Source organism: Abramis brama (genome assembly GCF_963993115.1).
Source record: "Abramis brama genome assembly, chromosome: 6".
In the NCBI taxonomy this organism is placed as follows: Eukaryota; Metazoa; Chordata; class Actinopteri; order Cypriniformes; family Leuciscidae; genus Abramis; species Abramis brama.
The window spans coordinates 31,452,170-31,473,173 of record NC_139968.1 but is presented as its reverse complement, the minus strand read 5'-3'; the positions used below and the strand labels follow the sequence as shown (position 1 = coordinate 31,473,173).

Here is a 21,004-nt window from a genome sequence, read left to right as displayed (position 1 = left end):
CTGCGTGTCTTTAAAGCAGCGTGAGTCGTCTGAGGGGAGGCGTGCGCGTGCTGTGTCTTCCGGCGCGCGTGCGAGCGCGGGAGCTTCAAAGACTCTTTTTCTTTGAGGTGAAGTTGCCGGGAATGATTCAGGCTAAGTTCATTCAGCTCGTGAATGAGCAGAGGCGAATAGGAAAACGAAAGAAATAAAAGAGAAGAAAAGAGAAGCAGGCCGAAGCCGGTCCGGACTTGGGTTTTGGAGGCGGAAGAAGAGGTAGGAATGAGAGAGAGAGAAGAAAGAGGGTTTGGACTTTTTATCAGTGTCCTGTGTACGCCTCCTTTTTCGTGGATGACGAATCAGTTTAGAGCATTCCGAGCAGGAAGATCGTCTGGGTGTGTTAATGCTTCCCGACCCTCGTGTGGAATCACGAGGGGGCAAAATATGATATTATGCTCGGGGAATTAAAACGCATGGAACCATAACGTTTATCACAGTCTCTTATCAAAAATCTTCTTCCTTGTGCAAAGGGAATTTAAACGATACTAAGGACGAATATTGACAAAGATAGCAACATAGAGATACATTATTTTGTTGAACAAAGGCACTTTAAAATTACATTACTGTAATTCAAAAACACAACTACTCTAATATCATTCTGGGGAACATGCAAATCACCCAGAACACTCTTTATACAGTTGTAATAGTTGGTAAAATGAAATTTTACTAGTGGAAGTCCATATATGGTAATGTGCGTGTCTGTGTGTATCTGTGAGTTTTGGAATGTGTGTGCGTTGGAATGTTGCGCCCCCGTTATCAATGAGATCGGGTTACAGGATGCGATTCTACTGGGAGAACATTCTTCAGAGAAAAATACATTTCAGAGCCAACACTCGAAGATCATAACTATATGATCACAACAACATTAATCACACATACAGGAAGTTCAGATACAAGTCTGAGTTACATACATTAAAAGGATATTAAGGTAAACACAACGGATGTTTGTGTGTGTGTGTGTGTGTGTATGTATGTGTGTGTGTGTGTGTCACACAGAAAGCTTTGTTATCTCTCTGTGGTTCAGAGAGGGGAAGGGGGTTTGGAATGTAGAACTTTGCAAAGTAAAGAGAATATGTTGACTTTTTTTATCCTCCAAGGTGCAATTTATGTCGTAAAAGTCCATTTGTTGCCGACTAGCTGGAGCCAACATAACTGATTTACCTTCGGGGGTTCAGAGTGGGACAGCAAGAAGGAATGTGCGTTTATGTTCTGATTCCATGAGCCATGATTCATAGCCAATGTGGCTACATTAAGGTTTATTAAGGCTTTGACGCATGCGCTGTCAGCAGACTCGGCTCGTTGAGGGGGAACAGGAATTCCGGTAGGGAACAGAATCGACTGCTTCACTGCCTTTTATTTTGTCACTCTCTCTTTTTCTCTTCCTAGTCTCCTCGACAAAAACTTTGCCTACTTTGGTTTCGTTACTGCTTCGGCCATGACAACAACATACACACGCTATACGTCTGAATTTGAGGAAATGGGGGATGGGTAGTGGGGGAAGTGAGGTATGCCGTAAAGCAGTCGAATTTTGTATTTCTTTTTGTGCTCGGGTTACTATCCAAACCCCGACGTTCCGTAGTGCCAGTAAAAGCGATACCGACCCCGTAAGGCTATGACAGACATGTCATTCAACCTATTGTAAGTCGATGTACCATCACAAGGGTCTTGGAAATATATTATGAAGGTTGAAAAGCTACATGGTGTTGCTTTAAATAAATAAACTGTCCCAACACTTTATTTATACCTTGAAATGTTCGATGGGGTTTCAAGCTTAATTAGTGTTCTCTTACATTTTCATTTTTTTTATTGAAAGCAATACTGTATTGAAAGTCTTCTCTTTTTTCAATCTGTTTTGAAAAATGTCTTCCGTTGCTGTCAGTCATCTCAATTTCGGGAATGATTCACAAAACAATAATTTAGCAGATTAAAGACGAGCTTCATAATCTTCATTTTCTGGTGCGATCGGCTGACAATCTTCCTTCATAAGTTTTGTCGTCTGTGCAGAGGCTCTACTGGAATGTAGAAAATGTATGTTATAGTGTAGCCTACAATTGATAATTAAACAAAACGCTTGACTTTAATAAACAGTTACAAATTTAAGCATCAAGAACGGTAAAACATAAACGCTGTCGGCTACACTGAGATTCTCGGATGGCTTGAAGCTCCGCGAGACTCATGTTGTTGCATTGACCACAGAGTTATAGTCTGAATGCTGTTAAGATAACGTCTTATGGTCGTGCAAAGCCTCATTGATGTAGCCCAGTGGTTCTCAATTCCAGTCCTCGTGACCCACTGCTCTGCACATTTTGTATGTCTCCCTTATTTAACACACCTGAACCAGATCATCAGCTCATTAGGAGAGACTCCATGAACTGAACTGAGTGTGTCAGATAAGAGAGACATACAAAATGTGCAGAGCAGTGGGTCACGAGGACTGGAATTGAGAACCACTGATGTAGCCTAATATTTTTCTATTGCAATGTTTTATGTTGAAAATGTTTACATTATTAAATTTATTCAATTTAATTTCAGTATTGTGATTATGAATTAGTTAAATGTTTCATTTGAATTGATCTGCAACCAGCGTTCAATCGCTCTCAATGAGCCACGGTGCGGCGGCAGATTACGCAATAGAGAGAATAAACTGACACTTTGCAAAGTCTGTGATTGTAGCGCCTCTTAGCGGAAAGAGGCTGCAATTACACACCCGCAATTTACCGCTGCGGGAACGAAAATAGAAAATAGGCATAGCCAAGTCCACCTAAGCCTATCACATTTCTAAATGAAAACGCGAAAATTTGCGAAACAAGAATGCAAACTTTTATGGGAATCGGCCCATAGATGGAGATATAACTTTTAAAAACCTTAAAACCCCATATTTTCTTCTGTAAATTTCCTGTATTGGCTGTAAATTGTATTTTCTATCAATTTTCTTGGTGGTTACAGGCTAGTTAAAGAAAACATAATACCTTTTTACGCTTGTGCTTAAAGGCCTTAACACGTTTGAACCCCGATAATTGCTGTTCGCAGCTATATTTCAAATAATTATTTGAACTAGTACAGTTCATGGATGACAGTAACAGAATTCACAGGATATTAAAGTTTGAACCGTATAGAACAGGGTTAGCCAATTAAAGTTCCAAGAGGTCCGGTCTCTTTATATCCTTTCCAGCAGAGGTATTTTTTTTTATATTTCTCCCAACTGGACATGAAAATAAAAAGGTTAAAGGTCAAGTCAAGTCAAGTCAACTTTATTTATATAGCGCTTTTCACAATACAGATTGTATCAAAGCAGCTTCACATTATTAAATTAAAATAGTACATCAGTGTTTGTTTCTAGTGTAAAACGTCCACGTTTGGTAATGCTGATCAATAGTATTGTTGATTGATTAATTAAATTAAATTAAGTATCCCCAACTGAGCAAGCCAAAGGCAACAGTGGCAAGGAACCGAAAAACTCTATCAGGTGACCTAATGGAGAAAAAAAACCTTGGGAGAACCCAGGCTCAGTCGGGGGCCAGTTCTCCTCTGGCATTTATGAACTAGAGGTCGGATTTAACTGTAAGATTAAAAGTATTATATGAATGCCTGGCTGAAGAGATGCGTCTTTAATCTAGTTTTAAACTGGGAGAGCGAGTCTGAGCAACGAACAGTATCAGGAGGGCTATTCCAGAGTTTTGGAGCTAAATGTGAAAATGCTCTCCCTCCTTTGGTGGATCTGGATATCCTAGGTATGACCAAAAGCCTCGAATTTAGTGATCTTAAAGAGCGCAATGGATTATAGGGCGATAGAAGATCCGTTAAATAGACTGGAGCTAAGCCGTTTAGGGCTTTATAAGTCAGTAGCAATACCTTGTAATTAATACGGGACTTTATAGGTAACCAATGTAGTGATGTTAAAATTGGTGTTATATGGTCAAATTTTCTTGATCTAGTAAGAACTCTAGCAGCGGCATTTTGGACTAACTGTAGCTTGTTTATTGAGGATGCAGGACAACCAGCTAATAAAGCATTACAGTAATCTAGTCTCGAGGTCATGAACGCATGAACTAACTTTTCTGCATCAGAAACAGATAGCATGTTACGTAGCTTAGCAATGTTTCTAAGGTGGAAAAAGGCTGTTTTTGTAACATATGAAATATGATTTTCAAAAGACAGGTTACAGTCAAGTTTAACACCCAGGTCTTTTACTGTTGAGGATAAAGTAACAGGACATCCTACTATGTTAAAGTTGTATTGTGAGAGGTTTTGTGGGCGTTTTTTTGAACCGATAAGTAGTACCTCTGTCTTGTCTGGATTTAATAAAAGAAAATTGCGCGTCATCCAATTTTTTATATCTTTAACACACTCTGTCAATTTAGATAATTTAGCGTTTTCATCTGGCCGTGATGAAATATAGATTTGAGTGTCATCAGCATAACAATGGAAACTAATTCCATGTTTCCTTATAATATTTCCAAGTGGCAGCATATATATTGAGAATAATAGAGGGCCTAACACAGATCCTTGCGGCACTCCATAGTTTACTGGAGTTATGATCGATTTTTCTCCATTTAAATAGACAAAATGGTATCGGTCAGATAGGTATGATCTGATCCAGCTTAATGCTTGTCCTTGAACACCAGTATCATTTTGTAGTCGATCTAAGAGTATTGTTTGATCTATAGACCCCTTTTGCGTGGACGTCACAGTTGCGTCACGGCGCTAACTGGAGGCAAAACAAACGGAAAACTGGAGGCGGCCAATACAAACCAGCACAGATTCGGCTACATAATAAGGAGCTTAAGTTATTATTTTTATTATTAAATGTCATCTTGTTGTGTTGTTGGGTGCAAGAATCGATGAAAAATGAGTATGCTGTATCTGGAATTTTTATTTCAAGAAAATATTCATATCGTTAAAATGGCTCGGCAGCAGAACTGCGGATCGTACCACACAAGTCTTTACATGACCATTCAGCACATAGTTATAGGCATATAAATATATGCCCTCAGTTTCTCTTTACCCTCGGTTTCTCTATCGGGTAGCAGCGAGGTGTAGAAGTCAGGCCACTCAACCGGAGGTAGCGTTGACGTTAATCCTGTCAGATCGTCCATTGACTGAGCGTGTACGGTCATCTGGTTCCGTCCGTTAAAATTAACTTTTGCAAATAACAATCGCGGTCCTGGACAGTGAGTGACCTTGCACATTAAGACAAAATCGGATTTTCTCCAGTCATTGTTAAAAAACAAGCTAACAAAACTTGCAAACCAGCGTTAGTGAAGCGGCCAGAGGGATCTTTCTGCCTCCAGCTAAGCCCCGCCCACACAAATACGTCACCATGTTTACCAACTGTAAAAGGGTCTATAGTATCGAACGCAGCACTAAGATCAAGTAAAACTAGTATTGAGATACAGCCTTGGTCAGAAGCTGAGAGTAAATAATTTGTGATTTTGACAAGCGCAGTTTCAGTGCTATGGTGCGGCCTGAAACCAGACTGAAACTTTTCATAGATGTCATTTTCTTGTAAGAAAGAGCCCAGTTGGGCGGACACAACTTTTTCTAGTATTTTAGACATAAAAGGAAAATTTGAAATGGGTATATAATTTGCTAGGTTATTTGGGTCTAATTGTGGTTTCTTAATGAGTGGTTTTATAACTGCCAGTTTAAATGTTTTTGGAACATGACCTAAAGATAAAGATGAGTTAATAATATTGAGAAGAGGTTCTTCCACTATAGGCAACACTTCTTTCAGTAGTTTAGTGGGTATAGGATCTAATAAACATGTTGTTGTTTTCGATGAAGTGATACGTTTATTTAACTCTATTTGTTCTATAGTTGTAAAGCACTGTAATTGTTCTTGCGGGGTGATAATTGAGGCTGAGTTATAAGGCGCGATTGAGGATTGAATGTTTACAATTGTGGTTCTGAGGTTTTCTATTTTCTCTGTGAAAAAATTCATGAAATCATTACTACTAAACTGTAACGGAATATTTTGTTCAGGTGACACTTGTTTATTTGTTAGTCTAGCCACGGTGTTAAAGGGGCTATATGCTTTTTTCTGAAATTTAAACTCGCGACTGACACCTGTGGCCAAAAAACGGAACTGCTCTTCCTTTCTGCTCGCTCTCGTACGTGCACACTTCACAAGTCATCCGCTGCAAAGAAGTCTACATTGTGTTTACAGAGGTAAGAACAGTCAAATACATATATTGTTTGAGAAACTAAGTTTGTTTGCTGACTAGCGGTGGTGGCAGAGTGATCTGAAACGTTTAACATGAACGCGCTTGACGTCACATTCGCAGACAGCGCGCGAAAAATCCGACCCGACAGAAAATAGGAAAAATAGGATACAGGCTTATAGGTGCACCCGCTGTGAGCTGACAAGGTGTCAGTATGCTCATCAGGAGATGTTTGAGTCATACATAGTCAAATAAAAAGGCTATTGTTACGTTTATTTTGGGGAAAAAGTTGCATATAGGCCCTTTAAATAAAAACCTAGAATTGTTTTGGTTATTTTCTATTAGTTTGCGCAGGTGCTCGGCCCTGGCTGCTTTTAGGGCTTTTTTATAACGTGACGTACTGTCTTTCCAAGCGATTCTAAAAACCTCTAAATTAGTTTGTTTCCATTTACGCTCTAAATTACGGGTTTCTCTCTTTAGAACACGCGTAGTATTGTTGTACCATGGTGCTTTACTTTTCTCCCTGACCTTTTTTAGTCTAATAGGTGCAACAATATCCAATTTTCCAGAGAGAATGGTGCTCATAGTGCTAGTTATTTTTTCTAGTTCATCTGTTTGTTTGGGTTCACTGAGCAGCTGAGACAGCTCAGATAAGCAATTTGAAAAATTATCTATGGTGGATGGAAGAATTGTTCTGCCTAATTGATAACGCGGCGCAGCATGATATATTACAGGGGTACGTAATATGCAAGTTACCATGTAATGGTCAGTTACATCATTCATCACTTTGTGGAATGATATCTATATCGGTTGGATCGGTTCCATGTGATATAATTAAATTGAGTGTATGATTAAAACGATGAGTTGGTCCAGTAACGTTTTGCTTAACCCCAAAGGAGTTTAATAAATCTATAAACGCAGCCCCTAACGCATCATTTTGATTATCTACGTGTATGTTAAAATCTCCAATAATTAATGCTTTATCGACATTGACCAATAGGTCTGAGAGAAAATCTGCGAACTCTTTTAGGAAATCAGCGTAAGGCCCTGGCTGTCTATATACAGTAGCCAAGGCTAAAGATAATAGGGATGTTTTTCTAACATCTAAGAGTGTAACATTTAGTACAAGTACTTCAAACGAAATAAACTTATAACCCGTTTTCTGAGTAACATTAAGAAAATCTCTATAGATGGTTGCAATACCGCCGCCACGACCAATCAGACGGGGCTCATGCTTATAGGAGTAACCTGATGGAGTAGACTCATTTAGACTGAAATAAAAATTTGGTTTAAGCCAGGTTTCAGTAAGGCAAAATACGTCGATGCTATTATCTGTGACTATTTCATTTACAATAACTGCCTTAGGTGTGAGTGATCTAATTTTTAGAAGACCTAGCTTTAGAAATTGTTTTTGTTTACTAATAGCTACATTTTCTGTTTAAATAACAATTAGATTTTTCCTAGATCCTGCACTAGATTTATTATTTGATCGCACTAAACGAGGAATAGACACAGTTTCTATGCAATGTTCTACACTAGTATTTATATCAGTTAATTTGGTGCAGCAGAGACTATGATTTGGACTTTTGGTTACTAGTCAAAAGGTATTTAACATTTTGGAGATATTATCCGACAGAAGATCCGCTCCGAATCTGCTTGGGTGTAAGCCATCAGCACGGAAAAGACTAGGACGCTAAAGGTGAACTAAGTAACTTTTTTACCTTAACTGAACAGCTTCGGAGTCATTGGAATGGTTATATTACTTATTTCGGGTTGAATGGTGGTCGTTTCACACCCCCCTGGTGCCCGTGAACGGAAAATCCGCACTTGTAACTTTAGGGCGGCGGGCCGCTGGCCGCCGCATCAGGAAGTATCGCGTGATATCAGGTCTCGCGATGTAAACCATTGCTTTACGGCCAAAAGAAATCTGCTAAAATGCTGTCATTATTGCGCTCCCTCACGCTGTTCGAACCCGAATGAAAATTATGTTTTAAAGAATGTCCCATCTGCTTTGATGTCGTTGATCTACTAGTCTCTGGTGTCTGAGAATCACCAACGAGTTTTTACAACAGTGTTATCAAATATCTATTCCGAAGCTGTGGGGGGAGCTCTAGAGAGAAACCTGCGAGCAAAAAGCGAGAATACAGCGAAGAAATCCCGAAACTACTGAGCCCTGCTTTAAATCAGATGTTTTAACAGGCTTTTTAATATGTGTATATATATATATATATATATATATATATATATATATATATATTACATTTAGGCACCTTTGTGTATGGTACTGTACATAGAAAGCCTTGGAATAACCCCACAAGGGCTGCAGTTTTGGAGATGCATTTTCTTCTGCTTCTAACACATAAACTTTGAGGACAAAATGTTCACTTGTTGCCTAATATATCACACCCACTAAAAGGTGCGGTGATGAAGAGATATCAGTGTTATTATTTCACCTGTCAGTGGTCATAATGTTATGCCTGATCTGTGTAAAGATGTCCGATATAATGTAAACATAGTATAAAATACTGTGTTATCTGTGAATGATATACTAGGCACATAATACATTTTAATCATGTCATTGTATCTACCATGACTAGCCTGCAGTAATCTTCATCAGTATTAATTAGATCTTTTGTCGTTCTTTATTTGAATTGCATTATTCATCGAACAATAAGTTAATCGGACAGAATCACCAAAGAAGCAGCGCTGTGATCCGTCTACTGCAGACAACGACGCAGAAGTATAAATGAAAACCGAAGCATGGCCTACAGCGTAGAAGCTATGGCGTAGGTTCAACACAGAAGTATAAATCTGGCTCAGGCTAAATATAAATTAGGCTTCAATTATCTTATTTGCATTTCTTAATATGCAAGTTTAAAGTTTATTGAATTACTGTGTCTGTACTCCAGGTGTGTTTGGTGCTGATGAAATGAAAGAAGTGACCGAGGGAGATACTTTGACTCTACCGACTGGTCTTACTGAAACACAGAGTAGCGGTCGGATATTGTGGCTGTATGGATCTGACAAAACCATCGTAGCTCTAATTGATAAAGGAACTTACAGTACTGATGTTGATGATGAGAGATTCAAAGGCAATCTGGAACTGGACAAACAGACTGGATCACTGACCATCAAAAACATCCGTATCAAAAACTCTGGACTTTATGTACTAGACATCAACAGAGGGACCACATCCTAGAAATTCAGTGTAAAGGTCTATGGTGAGTAGTTTAAGTCTTTTATTGTGAATGTGGTCTTGTTTAGATCAGTTGGATTAGTCATCAATTAAGACACTCATTTTGAGAAACTCCCAATGTCTTTTCATTTCTGTTTGCTGATGTTTTTTATATGAAATTTGCTGTTTCTGCTTTTGGTTGTATGTGTTGGTGTTTGTGTTTTTGCTCGTAATGTGACCTTGAACTCTGGAAAAGTGTTATATAGATAAAACTTATTTATAAATAAGAACTATCTATTCTACACTGTATGTGTGGGACATTTTTTTTTTCAAGTTTGTTATTATTGTACAATCGTACAGTACATTTAAATATACGATTGGATCACATCTGCTGGGAAACCTGAGTGAAAGAAATTACACGCCACTCCTGTTTTTCTATTTCCTATAACATATGAGTTGAAAGGAAAGGAAAAACACGGCCTCTTTTGGCAAACAGATGAAATTATAACATTTTGGACATGCTTGTGTCATTAGTACCATGTCCTTTCACTTTAATTCCTAGTGTTTTTTCCTTGTAGTGGTTATTCATTCATGTCACTGTGTGCTCACAGTCTTTACTACTACCATCCACTGTCATTAAAATAACCTTATTCAAGGCTGTAAAGAGACATTAGATTTTTACATAAGGGTTGATAAATCTCTTCATGAAATCTTTTCTGTTTATTCTATTGTTTTTCAGCTAGTCTTCCCACACCTGACATTGACTCTCCACAATGTGCTCAAACACCAGCGGGGTCATCAAGCCCAATATGTGTTTTTCAATGTTCTGTGCAAGCATCAGACCAGACAACTCTCTCCTGGTACAGAGGAAACAGAGTAGTCTCCAGTAAAATCTCTGATATTTGCAGCAGTCTCTCTTTACGCCTGGAGGTAAATTATGAGGATAAAAACATCTATAGTTGCATGGTGAACAATCCCATCAGCAACAAGACTAAATATCTGGACATCACGCAATTCTGTAAACCATGTGAAGGTATGTCCGGGCTGATAAATGTTGTCGCTAATCCTTGTTTGTTACGGATCAGACTAATGTCTAATGATAATGTTTTATGACTAATGATAATGACTAATGATTCACACTAATGTCTGTCTTTATCATTACAGTATCAGATCTACACTCAGGTTATATAGTGCTGATGTTTATAGTGTGTGTTATAGATCAGACACATTCACACTAATGTCTGTCTTTATCATTACAGTATCAGATCTTCACTCAGGTTATATAGTGCTGATGTTTATAGTGTGTGTTATAGATCAGACACATTCACACTAATGTCTGTCTTTATCATTACAGTATCAGATCTACACTCAGGTTATATAGTGCTGATGTTTATAGTGTGTGTTATAGATCAGACACATTCACACTAATGTCTGTCTTTATCATTACAGTATCAGATCTTCACTCAGGTTATATAGTGCTGATGTTTATAGTGTGTGTTATAGATCAGACACATTCACACTAATGTCTGTCTTTATCATTACAGTATCAGATCTTCACTCAGGTTATATAGTGCTGATGTTTATAGTGTGTGTTATAGATCAGACACATTCACACTAATGTCTGTCTTTATCATTACAGTATCAGATCTACACTCAGGTTATATAGTGCTGATGTTTATAGTGTGTTATTGTAAGACTGAAAATACTGGTTGAGGCCTGGTCTGAGACAAAAGGGCCCTGCTGGCTAATTTACATTCGGCCTCCCCATACAACCCCACTTCCTCTCACAAAATAATAAGAACTCACACAAGAATATGTTTTAATGTAAATGTTTATCATGGACTGTTATGTTTTTGGTGTCATTTGAAATGTCTCAAAGTGAGTGGTACAGATATCTCATATCCAGGTAGTAATAAAAAAATAAATAAAAAAAAAGGTAATAAGGTTTATAGAAGTTTAGAGAAAACTGGTTAAGCCATTTGAGGGTGGTCCCACCCATCCCCCATATCACCTGGTCAAACAGGATAAAGGAAGGTGTGCTCGGGCTATCTGCTCTCTCTCTTTTTGGCTGGACAGGAATGGGATAGGTCTCTCTCTCTCTCTCTCTCTCTCTCTCTCTCTCTCTCTCTCTCTCTCTCTCTCTCTCTCTCTCTCTCTCTCTCTCACAAGCTGGGTAAGATTATTTGGTGTAATCAATGTATAACTATGTTCTGGATATTTGAATTGATTGTGGAATTGATCTCTGATATCTGACATATTAAATTGTTACATGATTATCCTAACTGATTTTGACATTGTTCATTTAATGGGTAAATGAATAGTCAAACATTCGCTCACTTTTAGTGAGGCACAGATATTATTAAAACCTTTCATTTATGGAGTCAGATGAATTAACGAGTAAATACATATGATCAATGTATTATAAATTTAACCAACCAATACTTTGCATGAGTGAGGACAGAACACGTGATACCTTCCCCGTGTATTGGTGAACCGGCAATTGGACCAATATAGCGGGCCTTACAAAGTGAAGTGGTAACCTCGAAACGTGATCTCAAAACAGATCAAAACAATTTCACGAGAAACGTCCTTTTCAGCAAGTATTGGGATCTTAAAATCAACAAGTGGTTTGAACATATCCTCTTTCTTCCGCCGCTATGGTAAGTAAACATTTTCTGCCCTTTATAGAAGTGTTGAAGAAATGTTTGCATTGTTTACGGGTCGGAATTAAAGCCCTTTGTTTAGAAGCGTGATGCGGCAGCCAGATGAAGAATGAAAAACCTTGTGTATTAGATTTTAAAGATCTCCTTGTTTTGCCTATAAGCAACAAGAAACAAAACCTAAAGTGAGAATAACATCTTCCAAATAATTAATAACTCGATGAAGAGCCAAAAAAAAAAAAAAGTAAAGCCTAAAAGTTTTAAAATCAACCGCATGTTTTCCGGCCATTGTTGTATTGGCTTTGTTTAAACACCAGCAACACGTGATGAGAATGAGCAAACAACAGAAAGAAAAATCCAAGTTTGTAAACGATCGGAAAACACAAGATTTTATAAATAAAAAGGCAGATCGATGCATTGTTTATGAAAAGAAAATTTTGGGAAAACAGGATGATATGATTTACAGGCTAACGCTAAATGCTATTGTCCATGTTGTTTTCAAAACGCTCAAGGCTAATGCTAAATGCTATTGTCCATGCTGTTTTCAAAACACTCAAGGCTAATGCTAAAGCCATGCTGTGTTGGTTTGTGTCACTGGCTGACTGGTAGATCCAAAAACAGAGATTAAAAGTAACAGAATAATCTAAGTAGGCCCATTATTGTGAAATCATGTGTACTGATCATGTCCTGTTTACATTATGGGCTGAAAAGGTTGAGCCTACACTGTACAAACTCAGTAGAAAAGGTCTTAACATGGATGCTATTGACAATGACATTTTCACTTGGTGGAAAACAGTGGGTAGTAAACAGAAGAAATCAAAACATGGTGAAATAATTGAGGCTTTAAACTTCATAAGTTATAAACAGCTAAATGAGTTAACAAAACGTCTATCTTCGCTTATGGATGCTAAATGGGAAGAAGTGCATTCTAAAAATGCAGAGGCACAAAAAATGATTGGGCTAAAAATTTACACTTCTTAGATGAGGCAGCCTGCTCTAATAATCTCGTATCTTTTCAGACAGATGAAGCATGTGATGAAGTTATGAAAAGAGTGCCTGTTTCAGCCCTTAAGGTGGTATGGCACCCAAACGGCACAGAGTCAACCATTCGGCGTCCCTTAACAGTGACTGAATGTAGCTTGTTTAAAGCAGAGATCAGACCATTCCCTTTGAAAGGGCCATTCGAACCATGGTGGAGACACATTGTTAGTCTAAAACATGCATTTCAACTGGAACCAAAAGATATTTGGCAAATTGTTATCAGCTCAATTCCAGATGTTCTGATCTATAAGATACCACAGGTTTTGATGACAGGAACCATTGTGCAGTCAATGCATCAAAATGAGCCTGAGAGCGAAATCTTGAATAGACTAAAACAATGCCTTCGCGAGATGCGTGGTTGTAGTGCTGTTGGATGGGAATTGATTCTCAATCGGAAACAGAGTACTGAAGAATCGTTTGAGACATATGCAGAAAATATGTTTGAACTTTGAGGAGTATTCTGGAATTAAAGGTGTTAACCACAACAATGTAATTCTCCTTGAATTCCTGCTTACAAATGCAGGGCCGCGTGTACAGCAATCACTCATGTGTGGTGCTTCTCCAGCACAAAATACATTTGAAGGTATTGTTAGTTGGGCAACAAGAATTGAGTCACGGAAACAAATACATGGTGAGGTAGCTGTGTTAGAATGTCATGAAAATCCTCCATCTACAGGAGAATTCAGAAAGCCACACTGTGGCAAACTGAACAGATTCTGTAATTATTGTCACAAAACAGGCCATACAGAGGAAAAGTGTTGGTCACTGGGCAGAGGCAGACCTCCACCCTATTTCATAAAACGCAGACAATCACAATCTAATGACAAAAACCAGCACCCAGCAAGTAACCAAAGCTCAAATGCATCTAAAACTCTTACTGACCTAACAACTTTGGTCACTCAAGGCCTTCAACTATTAGCGTCATTTGCTAGTCGGGTAGCAGCCCAATAGCAAATAGCTTAATAGTTTAACATCTAAATTCATTGAACCTGTCTGCATTTTCAAAATTGAAATTGTGCTTAACACATTGTGCACATAGAACACAATTTGGTTGTTTGTGCTACGACATGCACATAGGCTAATTTAAAGTTTATTCTTGAGACACAGGATTGCTTTACTGTAAGTGTATTTGAAATACTTAAGCAAAGGTGATATAGATGTTGTATTCTATTGTTTTGCTGTGGGTGTATTTGGAACACTTAGGTAAAAGGTTGTAGATGTTGTATTTTAGGCCATGTATCCTGTAAACTGAATTAAACACGTGTGTCTGTGCTGAATTTGGTGGCTATAGTGTGATTCACAATGAATTTGAAAATCAGAAACAGCGAACGTATCTCATTAATCCTGAAACAAAAACCTTTTCATATTTAAGGCTTCAGAGAACTAAATATTGTCACGTTTGAACTCATTCTGGATTGCTCTGCAATTATTTTTCCGAAATAGATTACCGGATTCGTATATTTCCACAAGTTTGCGCCAGACATTAGTGACGACTAATACTGGATATCAGGTTCAAGTGTACTTGAATGAGGGGGGCGAGTTAATTTCCGTCCAGAATCAGCAAATGCTGTTTGATCAACCTGGATTTGGGTGCGTCCCATAATCTCTGTTCTATTTTAATGTCCTTTTAGATAAGTGTACATGGATATACCACAAGCTTGACTAAACCAAAGCCATTTTAAGAAAAGTAACTTGATCGGCTAACGTCTTTTAATGGTGGTCTTGACCTCTACTAATTGAGACGATTGAATTAAGTTCCTGAGGTGGCATTCAAGGGGGCTATTTAAGTGTCTGTTATCTTGTACGTGTGAATACGGCAAATCTCAGATATTTAGTCAATTACCTCTGTCTTGATAAGTCAGACTAGCGAGATTGTGTCGTGCAACCTTAGGAGAAGGACTGCAAAGCAATATAGTTTCCTGCATCTATAAAAGGAAAATATAAAGTAAGAGCAAATAGAATAATCAAACATTAAAACGGCCATTTAAAAAGACTAAATGAGAAGAAAAGGTCATTGAAACCTAGAAAAGAGAAACAGCAAATGTACATCTTATCAGTTCTGAGCCAAGAGCCTTTTTATATTCAAATGTATTGACATGAGAACAAGCAGAGATTTGACTATGCGTTAAGTTGTTCCGAGGTCTCTTAAGAGACCGAAAACAATATAATTTGACTTGTATTGTTAGAGAATATAATTATATTATAACTTGAATTATAATAAACATTATATTACACTCGCCGAGCAGGACAACAATTGGAGAAGTGTGACTTTCGTCATTAAAACTGAATTTCTAAAACAGAATTTCATTTGTGTGCTACCCAGTGCCAAAAAAGAGGAGGGGTATGCCTTTATTTTCCACCGTTAGAAAACACGGCTAGAATTGTGGCACAGGTAATAGCAAACCAAATTGTGCAACGACTAAAATGTAATCTAATCAGAGAAGTAAATTTACAAGGAGGGTGTAAAATGCTAAACAGCAGACAGAAGTGCCACAGTTTTTTGCAGGTCAAAAAATACCTGCACTAACTAAAACGTGTGAACGACACCATAACAGATCTGGCTGTAATGACAGAAAGCAATGAGCAACGAAACAACAGCAACAATTCAGACTTGGTCAATGAAACTCGGTTTCATGTGACATCTGGAATTAAAATTGCAACTGACATGATAATGGAAAAAGTAAAAGAATTCCACACGTCTGAATTTAATGCTTTTGAAATATTGGAATTATCTGTGGTTCGCTCTCCTCTGTTTTCTGTCTCAGGCTTACTTCTGCAAAATCCTCGAAAGACGGATGCCAGGAGGGGCAGGAGCCCACCTGGAGCTAACCCAGGACAGCAGAATTGCTAGAACATAACCTGAGACTCGGGAGATGGGTGAAAAGACATTACAAAAGGCCTTTTCACACATCACACTATTACATTACTGCATAAATATGGCCTCCCAGTTTAGAACTGGATCAAAATTTGCAACACAATTGTTATAGATTAGATTCCACCCATCTCAGACATGAACACTGAACACACCCCTCCATCACTATTCCCTCACAACATCATCACCTGGAGTAGACAGAGTCTATCCAGGCTGAACACTACACATCAGACGAAGATGTGTCATCTTCACACTAACAGATCCAGATAGCTTCACACACACAGGGTGGAGCTGATCTCATGATCATGGTCTAACAGAAACACACATAGCATACGCTATTCACAACAAACTGCCAACTCATGGGAAAACACTGTAATACACGTATGAATGGCTACAGTCATAAGTCAATGATGCGAATTACAAAGCAGAGACAGACCTGCTATTAAATTTAAAAATGTTCAAATTTTCTGATTGTTATCAGGGTGGTTGGAAGATCAGAGGGCCCCTGATTTATCAACATACCACTAATAACAGAAAGTGAAGTGTGAGCGCTTCAATCAATTACAAAATGTAAAAATTAACCCTGTCATCGACTGTGACTTAGCCAACACACACACACACACACACACACACACACACACACACACACACACACACACACACACACACTCTCACAGACACACACACACACACTCTCTCACAGACAAAAACACACTCTGACATTCTAAAAAACACTCTTACACAAACACACAAAACCATTGATCCTACCATTTATTTGATTATTTGGTTTACACCGACCTCTTGCTGCACTTCTGAAACTTATTTTGATTTTAATTTCTGAAACTTATTTTGATTTCTGCTTTTATTTTGATTTCTGCTTATTTGTATTTTGTCCATTTTACTTGCAACGATGTTTTTGGACATCAATTCAATTGAATCTCTATTTTTGGTTACACCAAAATGTTGCTGACACTCTTCATGAAATGTTGTTTTAACCCAGCACTGATTGTTTTGTCAGAATGCCATTTATCTAAATGTTTCTAGAAACAGGGTAAGAGCTTGTAAGATCTTCCTTTGTCCTTCCTTGACCCTCTATAGGAGTACTATTGGTGTGGTAATTAAAAATCAGGTAATTAATGAGACCAAACGTACCACTCACATTTGCTGACATGAACATGGTATTTTACATTGAACATGACATGATTTTGCTTTATTGCATTATGCATTCCTATGCATTTCCTTACGAATGTAAGTTCATATGTGCTCAATCGTGAAGCGGACATTTAAGATGCTTTTCAGGTGTCTCACACAAAGCAGTGTGAACCAAGGAGAACCCCTTCATCCACTGAGGTCTGCCCAGACCACCGTACCACTGGAGGTGAAAGGGTTGGTCAAGAAGGGTCAGATCATCATCGCGGAGAAGGTGGAAGGGAAGCGGAAGTTTCTCCATGAAGGAATGACACGTCAACTGAACAAGTCACAAAACGTCCAGATTGACTCTATGAACTTTGCTCACGTCACAGGATTACAGGAAGAGAACCTGAACGCATTCATCCACCTGCTGGACTCAAGCTATACACTGGTGAGAACAGGTGTTCTGCAGGTGAACACAGCCCACTGAGCGTCTACAGATGCCAACATTGCAAAGACAATTTTTGTGCTACATCTTCAAGAATTATAACAAACGTCTTACTGTGACCCCGTAAGTGTTCATCAGAATGTGACCCACGGGATCAAGGAGGGAAATCTGTAAGACTGAAAATACTGGTTTATCATTGACTGTTATGTTTTTGGTGTCATTTGAAATGTCTCAAAGTGAGTGGTACAGATATCTCATATCCAGGTAGATAAAATAAAAGGTAATAAGGTTTATAGAAGTTTAGAGAAAACTGGTTAAGCCATTTGAGGGTGGTCCCACCCATCCCCCATATCACCTGGTCAAACAGGATAAAGGAAGGTGTGCTCGGGCTATCTGCTCTCTCTTTTTGGCTGGACAGGAATGGGATAGGTGGCTCTCTCTCTCTCTCTCTCTCTCTCTCTCTCTCTCTCTCTCTCTCTCTCTCTCTCTCTCTCTCTCTCTCTCTCTCTCTCTCTCTCTCTCTCTCTCTCTCTCTCTCTCTCTCTCTCTCTCTCTCTCTCTCTCTCTCTCTCTCGTGGGCATGCGTGGGCGTTTGCTGAGTGAGTGCGGAGTGTGAATCGGAGCGCGACTCTGGAGTCCTTTTCTTCATTTTCAAAGGTCTGTTTACTTAAGTGTTGTTTCTCTCACTGTTTTTACTGTGTATGGTCACAAAGCATGGCGTAGCCTACGCGGAGACGGCGAGTTATGAGCAACTCACCCGGCAGCATGGAATAAAAGTGCCGGTTGGAGTTGAGTGCTCAGTCGAAGAATGTGTGTTAGCGGTGGGAGCGGTGGTTGGTCACAGTAGTGTTCGTTCGGCGTCGAGAATGAATGGTGCTGTGGTGTTATTTTTAGATAAAATTGAAAAAGTGAACGCGGCAGTTGAAAATGGAATAGTCCTCAATGATAGTTTGATAAAGATATTTCCTCTTGTTAATCCTGCGAGAAAGGTTTTGCTTTCCAATGTGCCTCCATTTATTAGTGACGAAGCGCTGCGACGTGAGTTAGCTCGATATGGACAGTTGGTTTCGGCGATTAAGAAAATTCCGTTAGGCTGCAAATCCCCGTTGTTGAAGCACGTTGTGTCTTTCCGCAGACAAGTATATATGATTTTGAGGAGTGATATTGATGAATTGAATATTACTTTTAAATTCAAAGTTGATAGCTTTGATTATGTAGTTTTTGCAACAACTGAGAGTATGAAATGCTTTGGATGCGGGAAAGTGGGGCACTTGGTACGCGCTTGTCCAGACAAAGATGTGTCAAATGGTACAGAAGATGAAAGTGGGTCTCAAAGTCATAATGAAAATCAGAGGGTGGAAGAAGTTGGTGAGGTCTCGGAGTTGAGTGTGGACAACGAAGAACCAGGATGTAGTAGAGTGAAGAGTAGTGAGAAACGAATTCAAAATGATGATGAGATAATGGATATTGAGCTTGATGAGATCGTGGGTGAATTACTCAAAGAGGACGAAGCAGTATTTAAAGTGCCATCAGTGAAAAGGAAGTCTAATCGTGGGGAGATTGTAACTCCATTAAAGAAAAAAGCACAAGATGAGACCATTACTAAAAGTTCTAGGGTGGTGTTGAATGCAAGTGATTTGTCTGGTTCAGAAAGTGAGCAAGAATTGTCTGAAGTTCAGGTTGAGGAAGAGGTGAGACAAGACTATAGTGGTTACAGTTTGGAAAGAATGAAAAATTTTCTCCAGCGAACAAAGGGAATGAGGAATGTTGAGGTTATAGACTATTTTCCTGATCTTTCCTTATTTGTTGACTCAGTAAAAAGTTTAATGAAACAAAAAGGTGAAGGATGTCTGTCAAATCCTGAGGTGTATCGTCTAAAAAAGATTGTACAAAAAGTTCGTCCTCAAGCATTGAATAATGATATGTCACAAGAATAACGGCGTGATATTGGCCTGGCTTTTTGTGTTTTTTTCATCCCTCATAAAGAGTAATTTTAAAATATCTTCCCTGAACGTAAATGGGGCGAGGGATGCAAACAAAAGAGCGCAGATTTATGAGTTAATGAAATTAAAAAATATGGATGTCATGTTTTTGCAAGAAACTCACAGTACAAAGGAAAATGAAGTTGAATGGATGAAAGAGTGGGAAGGAAACATTGTTTTGAGTCATAAGACTGCTCTCAGTGCTGGGGTGGCTGTTTTGTTTTCAAAAACTTGTCTACCACTATCGTATGATGTTACAGAAGTAATACAAGGTAGATTAATTAAGATTATAGCAAAGTTTGAAAATGTTAGTGTGGAATTCGTAAATGTCTATGCACCTGTAAAGCCAATTGAAAGAATATTGTTTCTTGAAACTTTATGTGATAGTCTAAAACAATGTAATACAGACAGTTTTTTAGTACTGGGTGGAGATTTTAATTGCACAAGTAATGATTTAGACCGAAATCACATTGAGCCTCATATGGCTTCAAGAAATAAATTAGTAAATGTGATTAAAACTTGTCAACTCTGTGATGTGTGGAGAATTTTTCATTCTGATGAAAGACAGTATACATGGGCTCATGTGAAAGAAAATTGCATTTCTTTAGCAAGATTGGATCTTTTTTATTGTTTTAAACATCAGAAACAATATCTTAAATCTTGTGATATTTGTCCTGTTGGTTTCTCTGACCACTCAATGGTAGTAGCATGTGTTTTTATTAAATCTGTTAAACATAAGAGTGCCTACTGGCATTTTAATAGTGCTTTACTTGAAGATGCTCACTTTTGTAAATGTTTTTCTTATTTTTGGTTGGGGTGGAAATCTAAAAAGTCTTCTTTTGCATCAATACAACAGTGGTGGGAGATTGGGAAAGTGCATGTACAAAAACTTTGTAATCAGTACACTTTTAACGTTACTAGAGACATGGTTCAATCCATGAGAAGTTTAGAGATGGATATTGTTGAACTCCAGGCTCTAAATGGAGCCTCTACAAATCAAAACCAATTGCGGGCGCTTAAAGGAAAAAAAGTAGCCTTAGCAGATCTATTAGGTACAAGGTCTCAGGGGGCAAATCAAATCTCAGGTTGGTTAGATCTAGGTTTCAGAGTCTTTCTGAAATGGATGCCCCGTCCAAGTTCTTCTTCAGTCTAGAAAGGAAAAATGGCCAAAGAAAAAGTATTCAGTGTTTACGGGCAGAAGATGGAAAAGTTCTGACTGAGGATTCTGATATTCGAAAAATGGCTGTCGGTTTTTATAAGGAACTGTATTCTAACAGTGTTGTGGATGGCCAGTTGATGGCTGAATTTGTGTCCAATCTACCAAAAATAAATGAAGATTCTTATGCAGAGCTGATATGTCCCTTAACAGTAGACGAACTGTTTAAAGCTTTGCAGTGAAGAATGGTAAAGCACCAGGATTGGATGGGTTGCCTGTTGACTTTTATAAGGCATATTGGCATTTGTTGGGAGATGATCTACTTGCAGTGTTAAGTGATAG

General features: G+C 38.4%; 2 protein-coding genes across 3 annotated transcripts in view; both read left to right on the top strand.

Moving 5' to 3' along the window:
- Positions 1-21,004, top strand: part of LOC311085769 (elastase-1-like) — a 262,685-nt gene that overhangs the window by 164,050 nt on the left and 77,631 nt on the right. The gene's annotated exons all lie outside the window — the stretch shown is intronic.
- Positions 1-21,004, top strand: part of LOC311085748 (uncharacterized protein) — a 61,689-nt gene that overhangs the window by 13,056 nt on the left and 27,629 nt on the right. Inside the window, exons 1-3 of one of the 2 annotated variants that reach the window (XM_084118354.1) lie at positions 8,869-8,983; positions 9,107-9,418; positions 10,112-10,405. In XM_084118354.1, the coding sequence (XP_083974480.1) occupies positions 10,336-10,405 (70 nt within the window). In that variant the 5' untranslated portion in view covers positions 8,869-8,983; positions 9,107-9,418; positions 10,112-10,335. Of the gene's footprint in view, positions 1-8,868; positions 8,984-9,106; positions 9,419-10,111; positions 10,406-21,004 lie in introns of those variants that run through there. The other variant, XM_084118353.1, reaches the window with a different exon arrangement.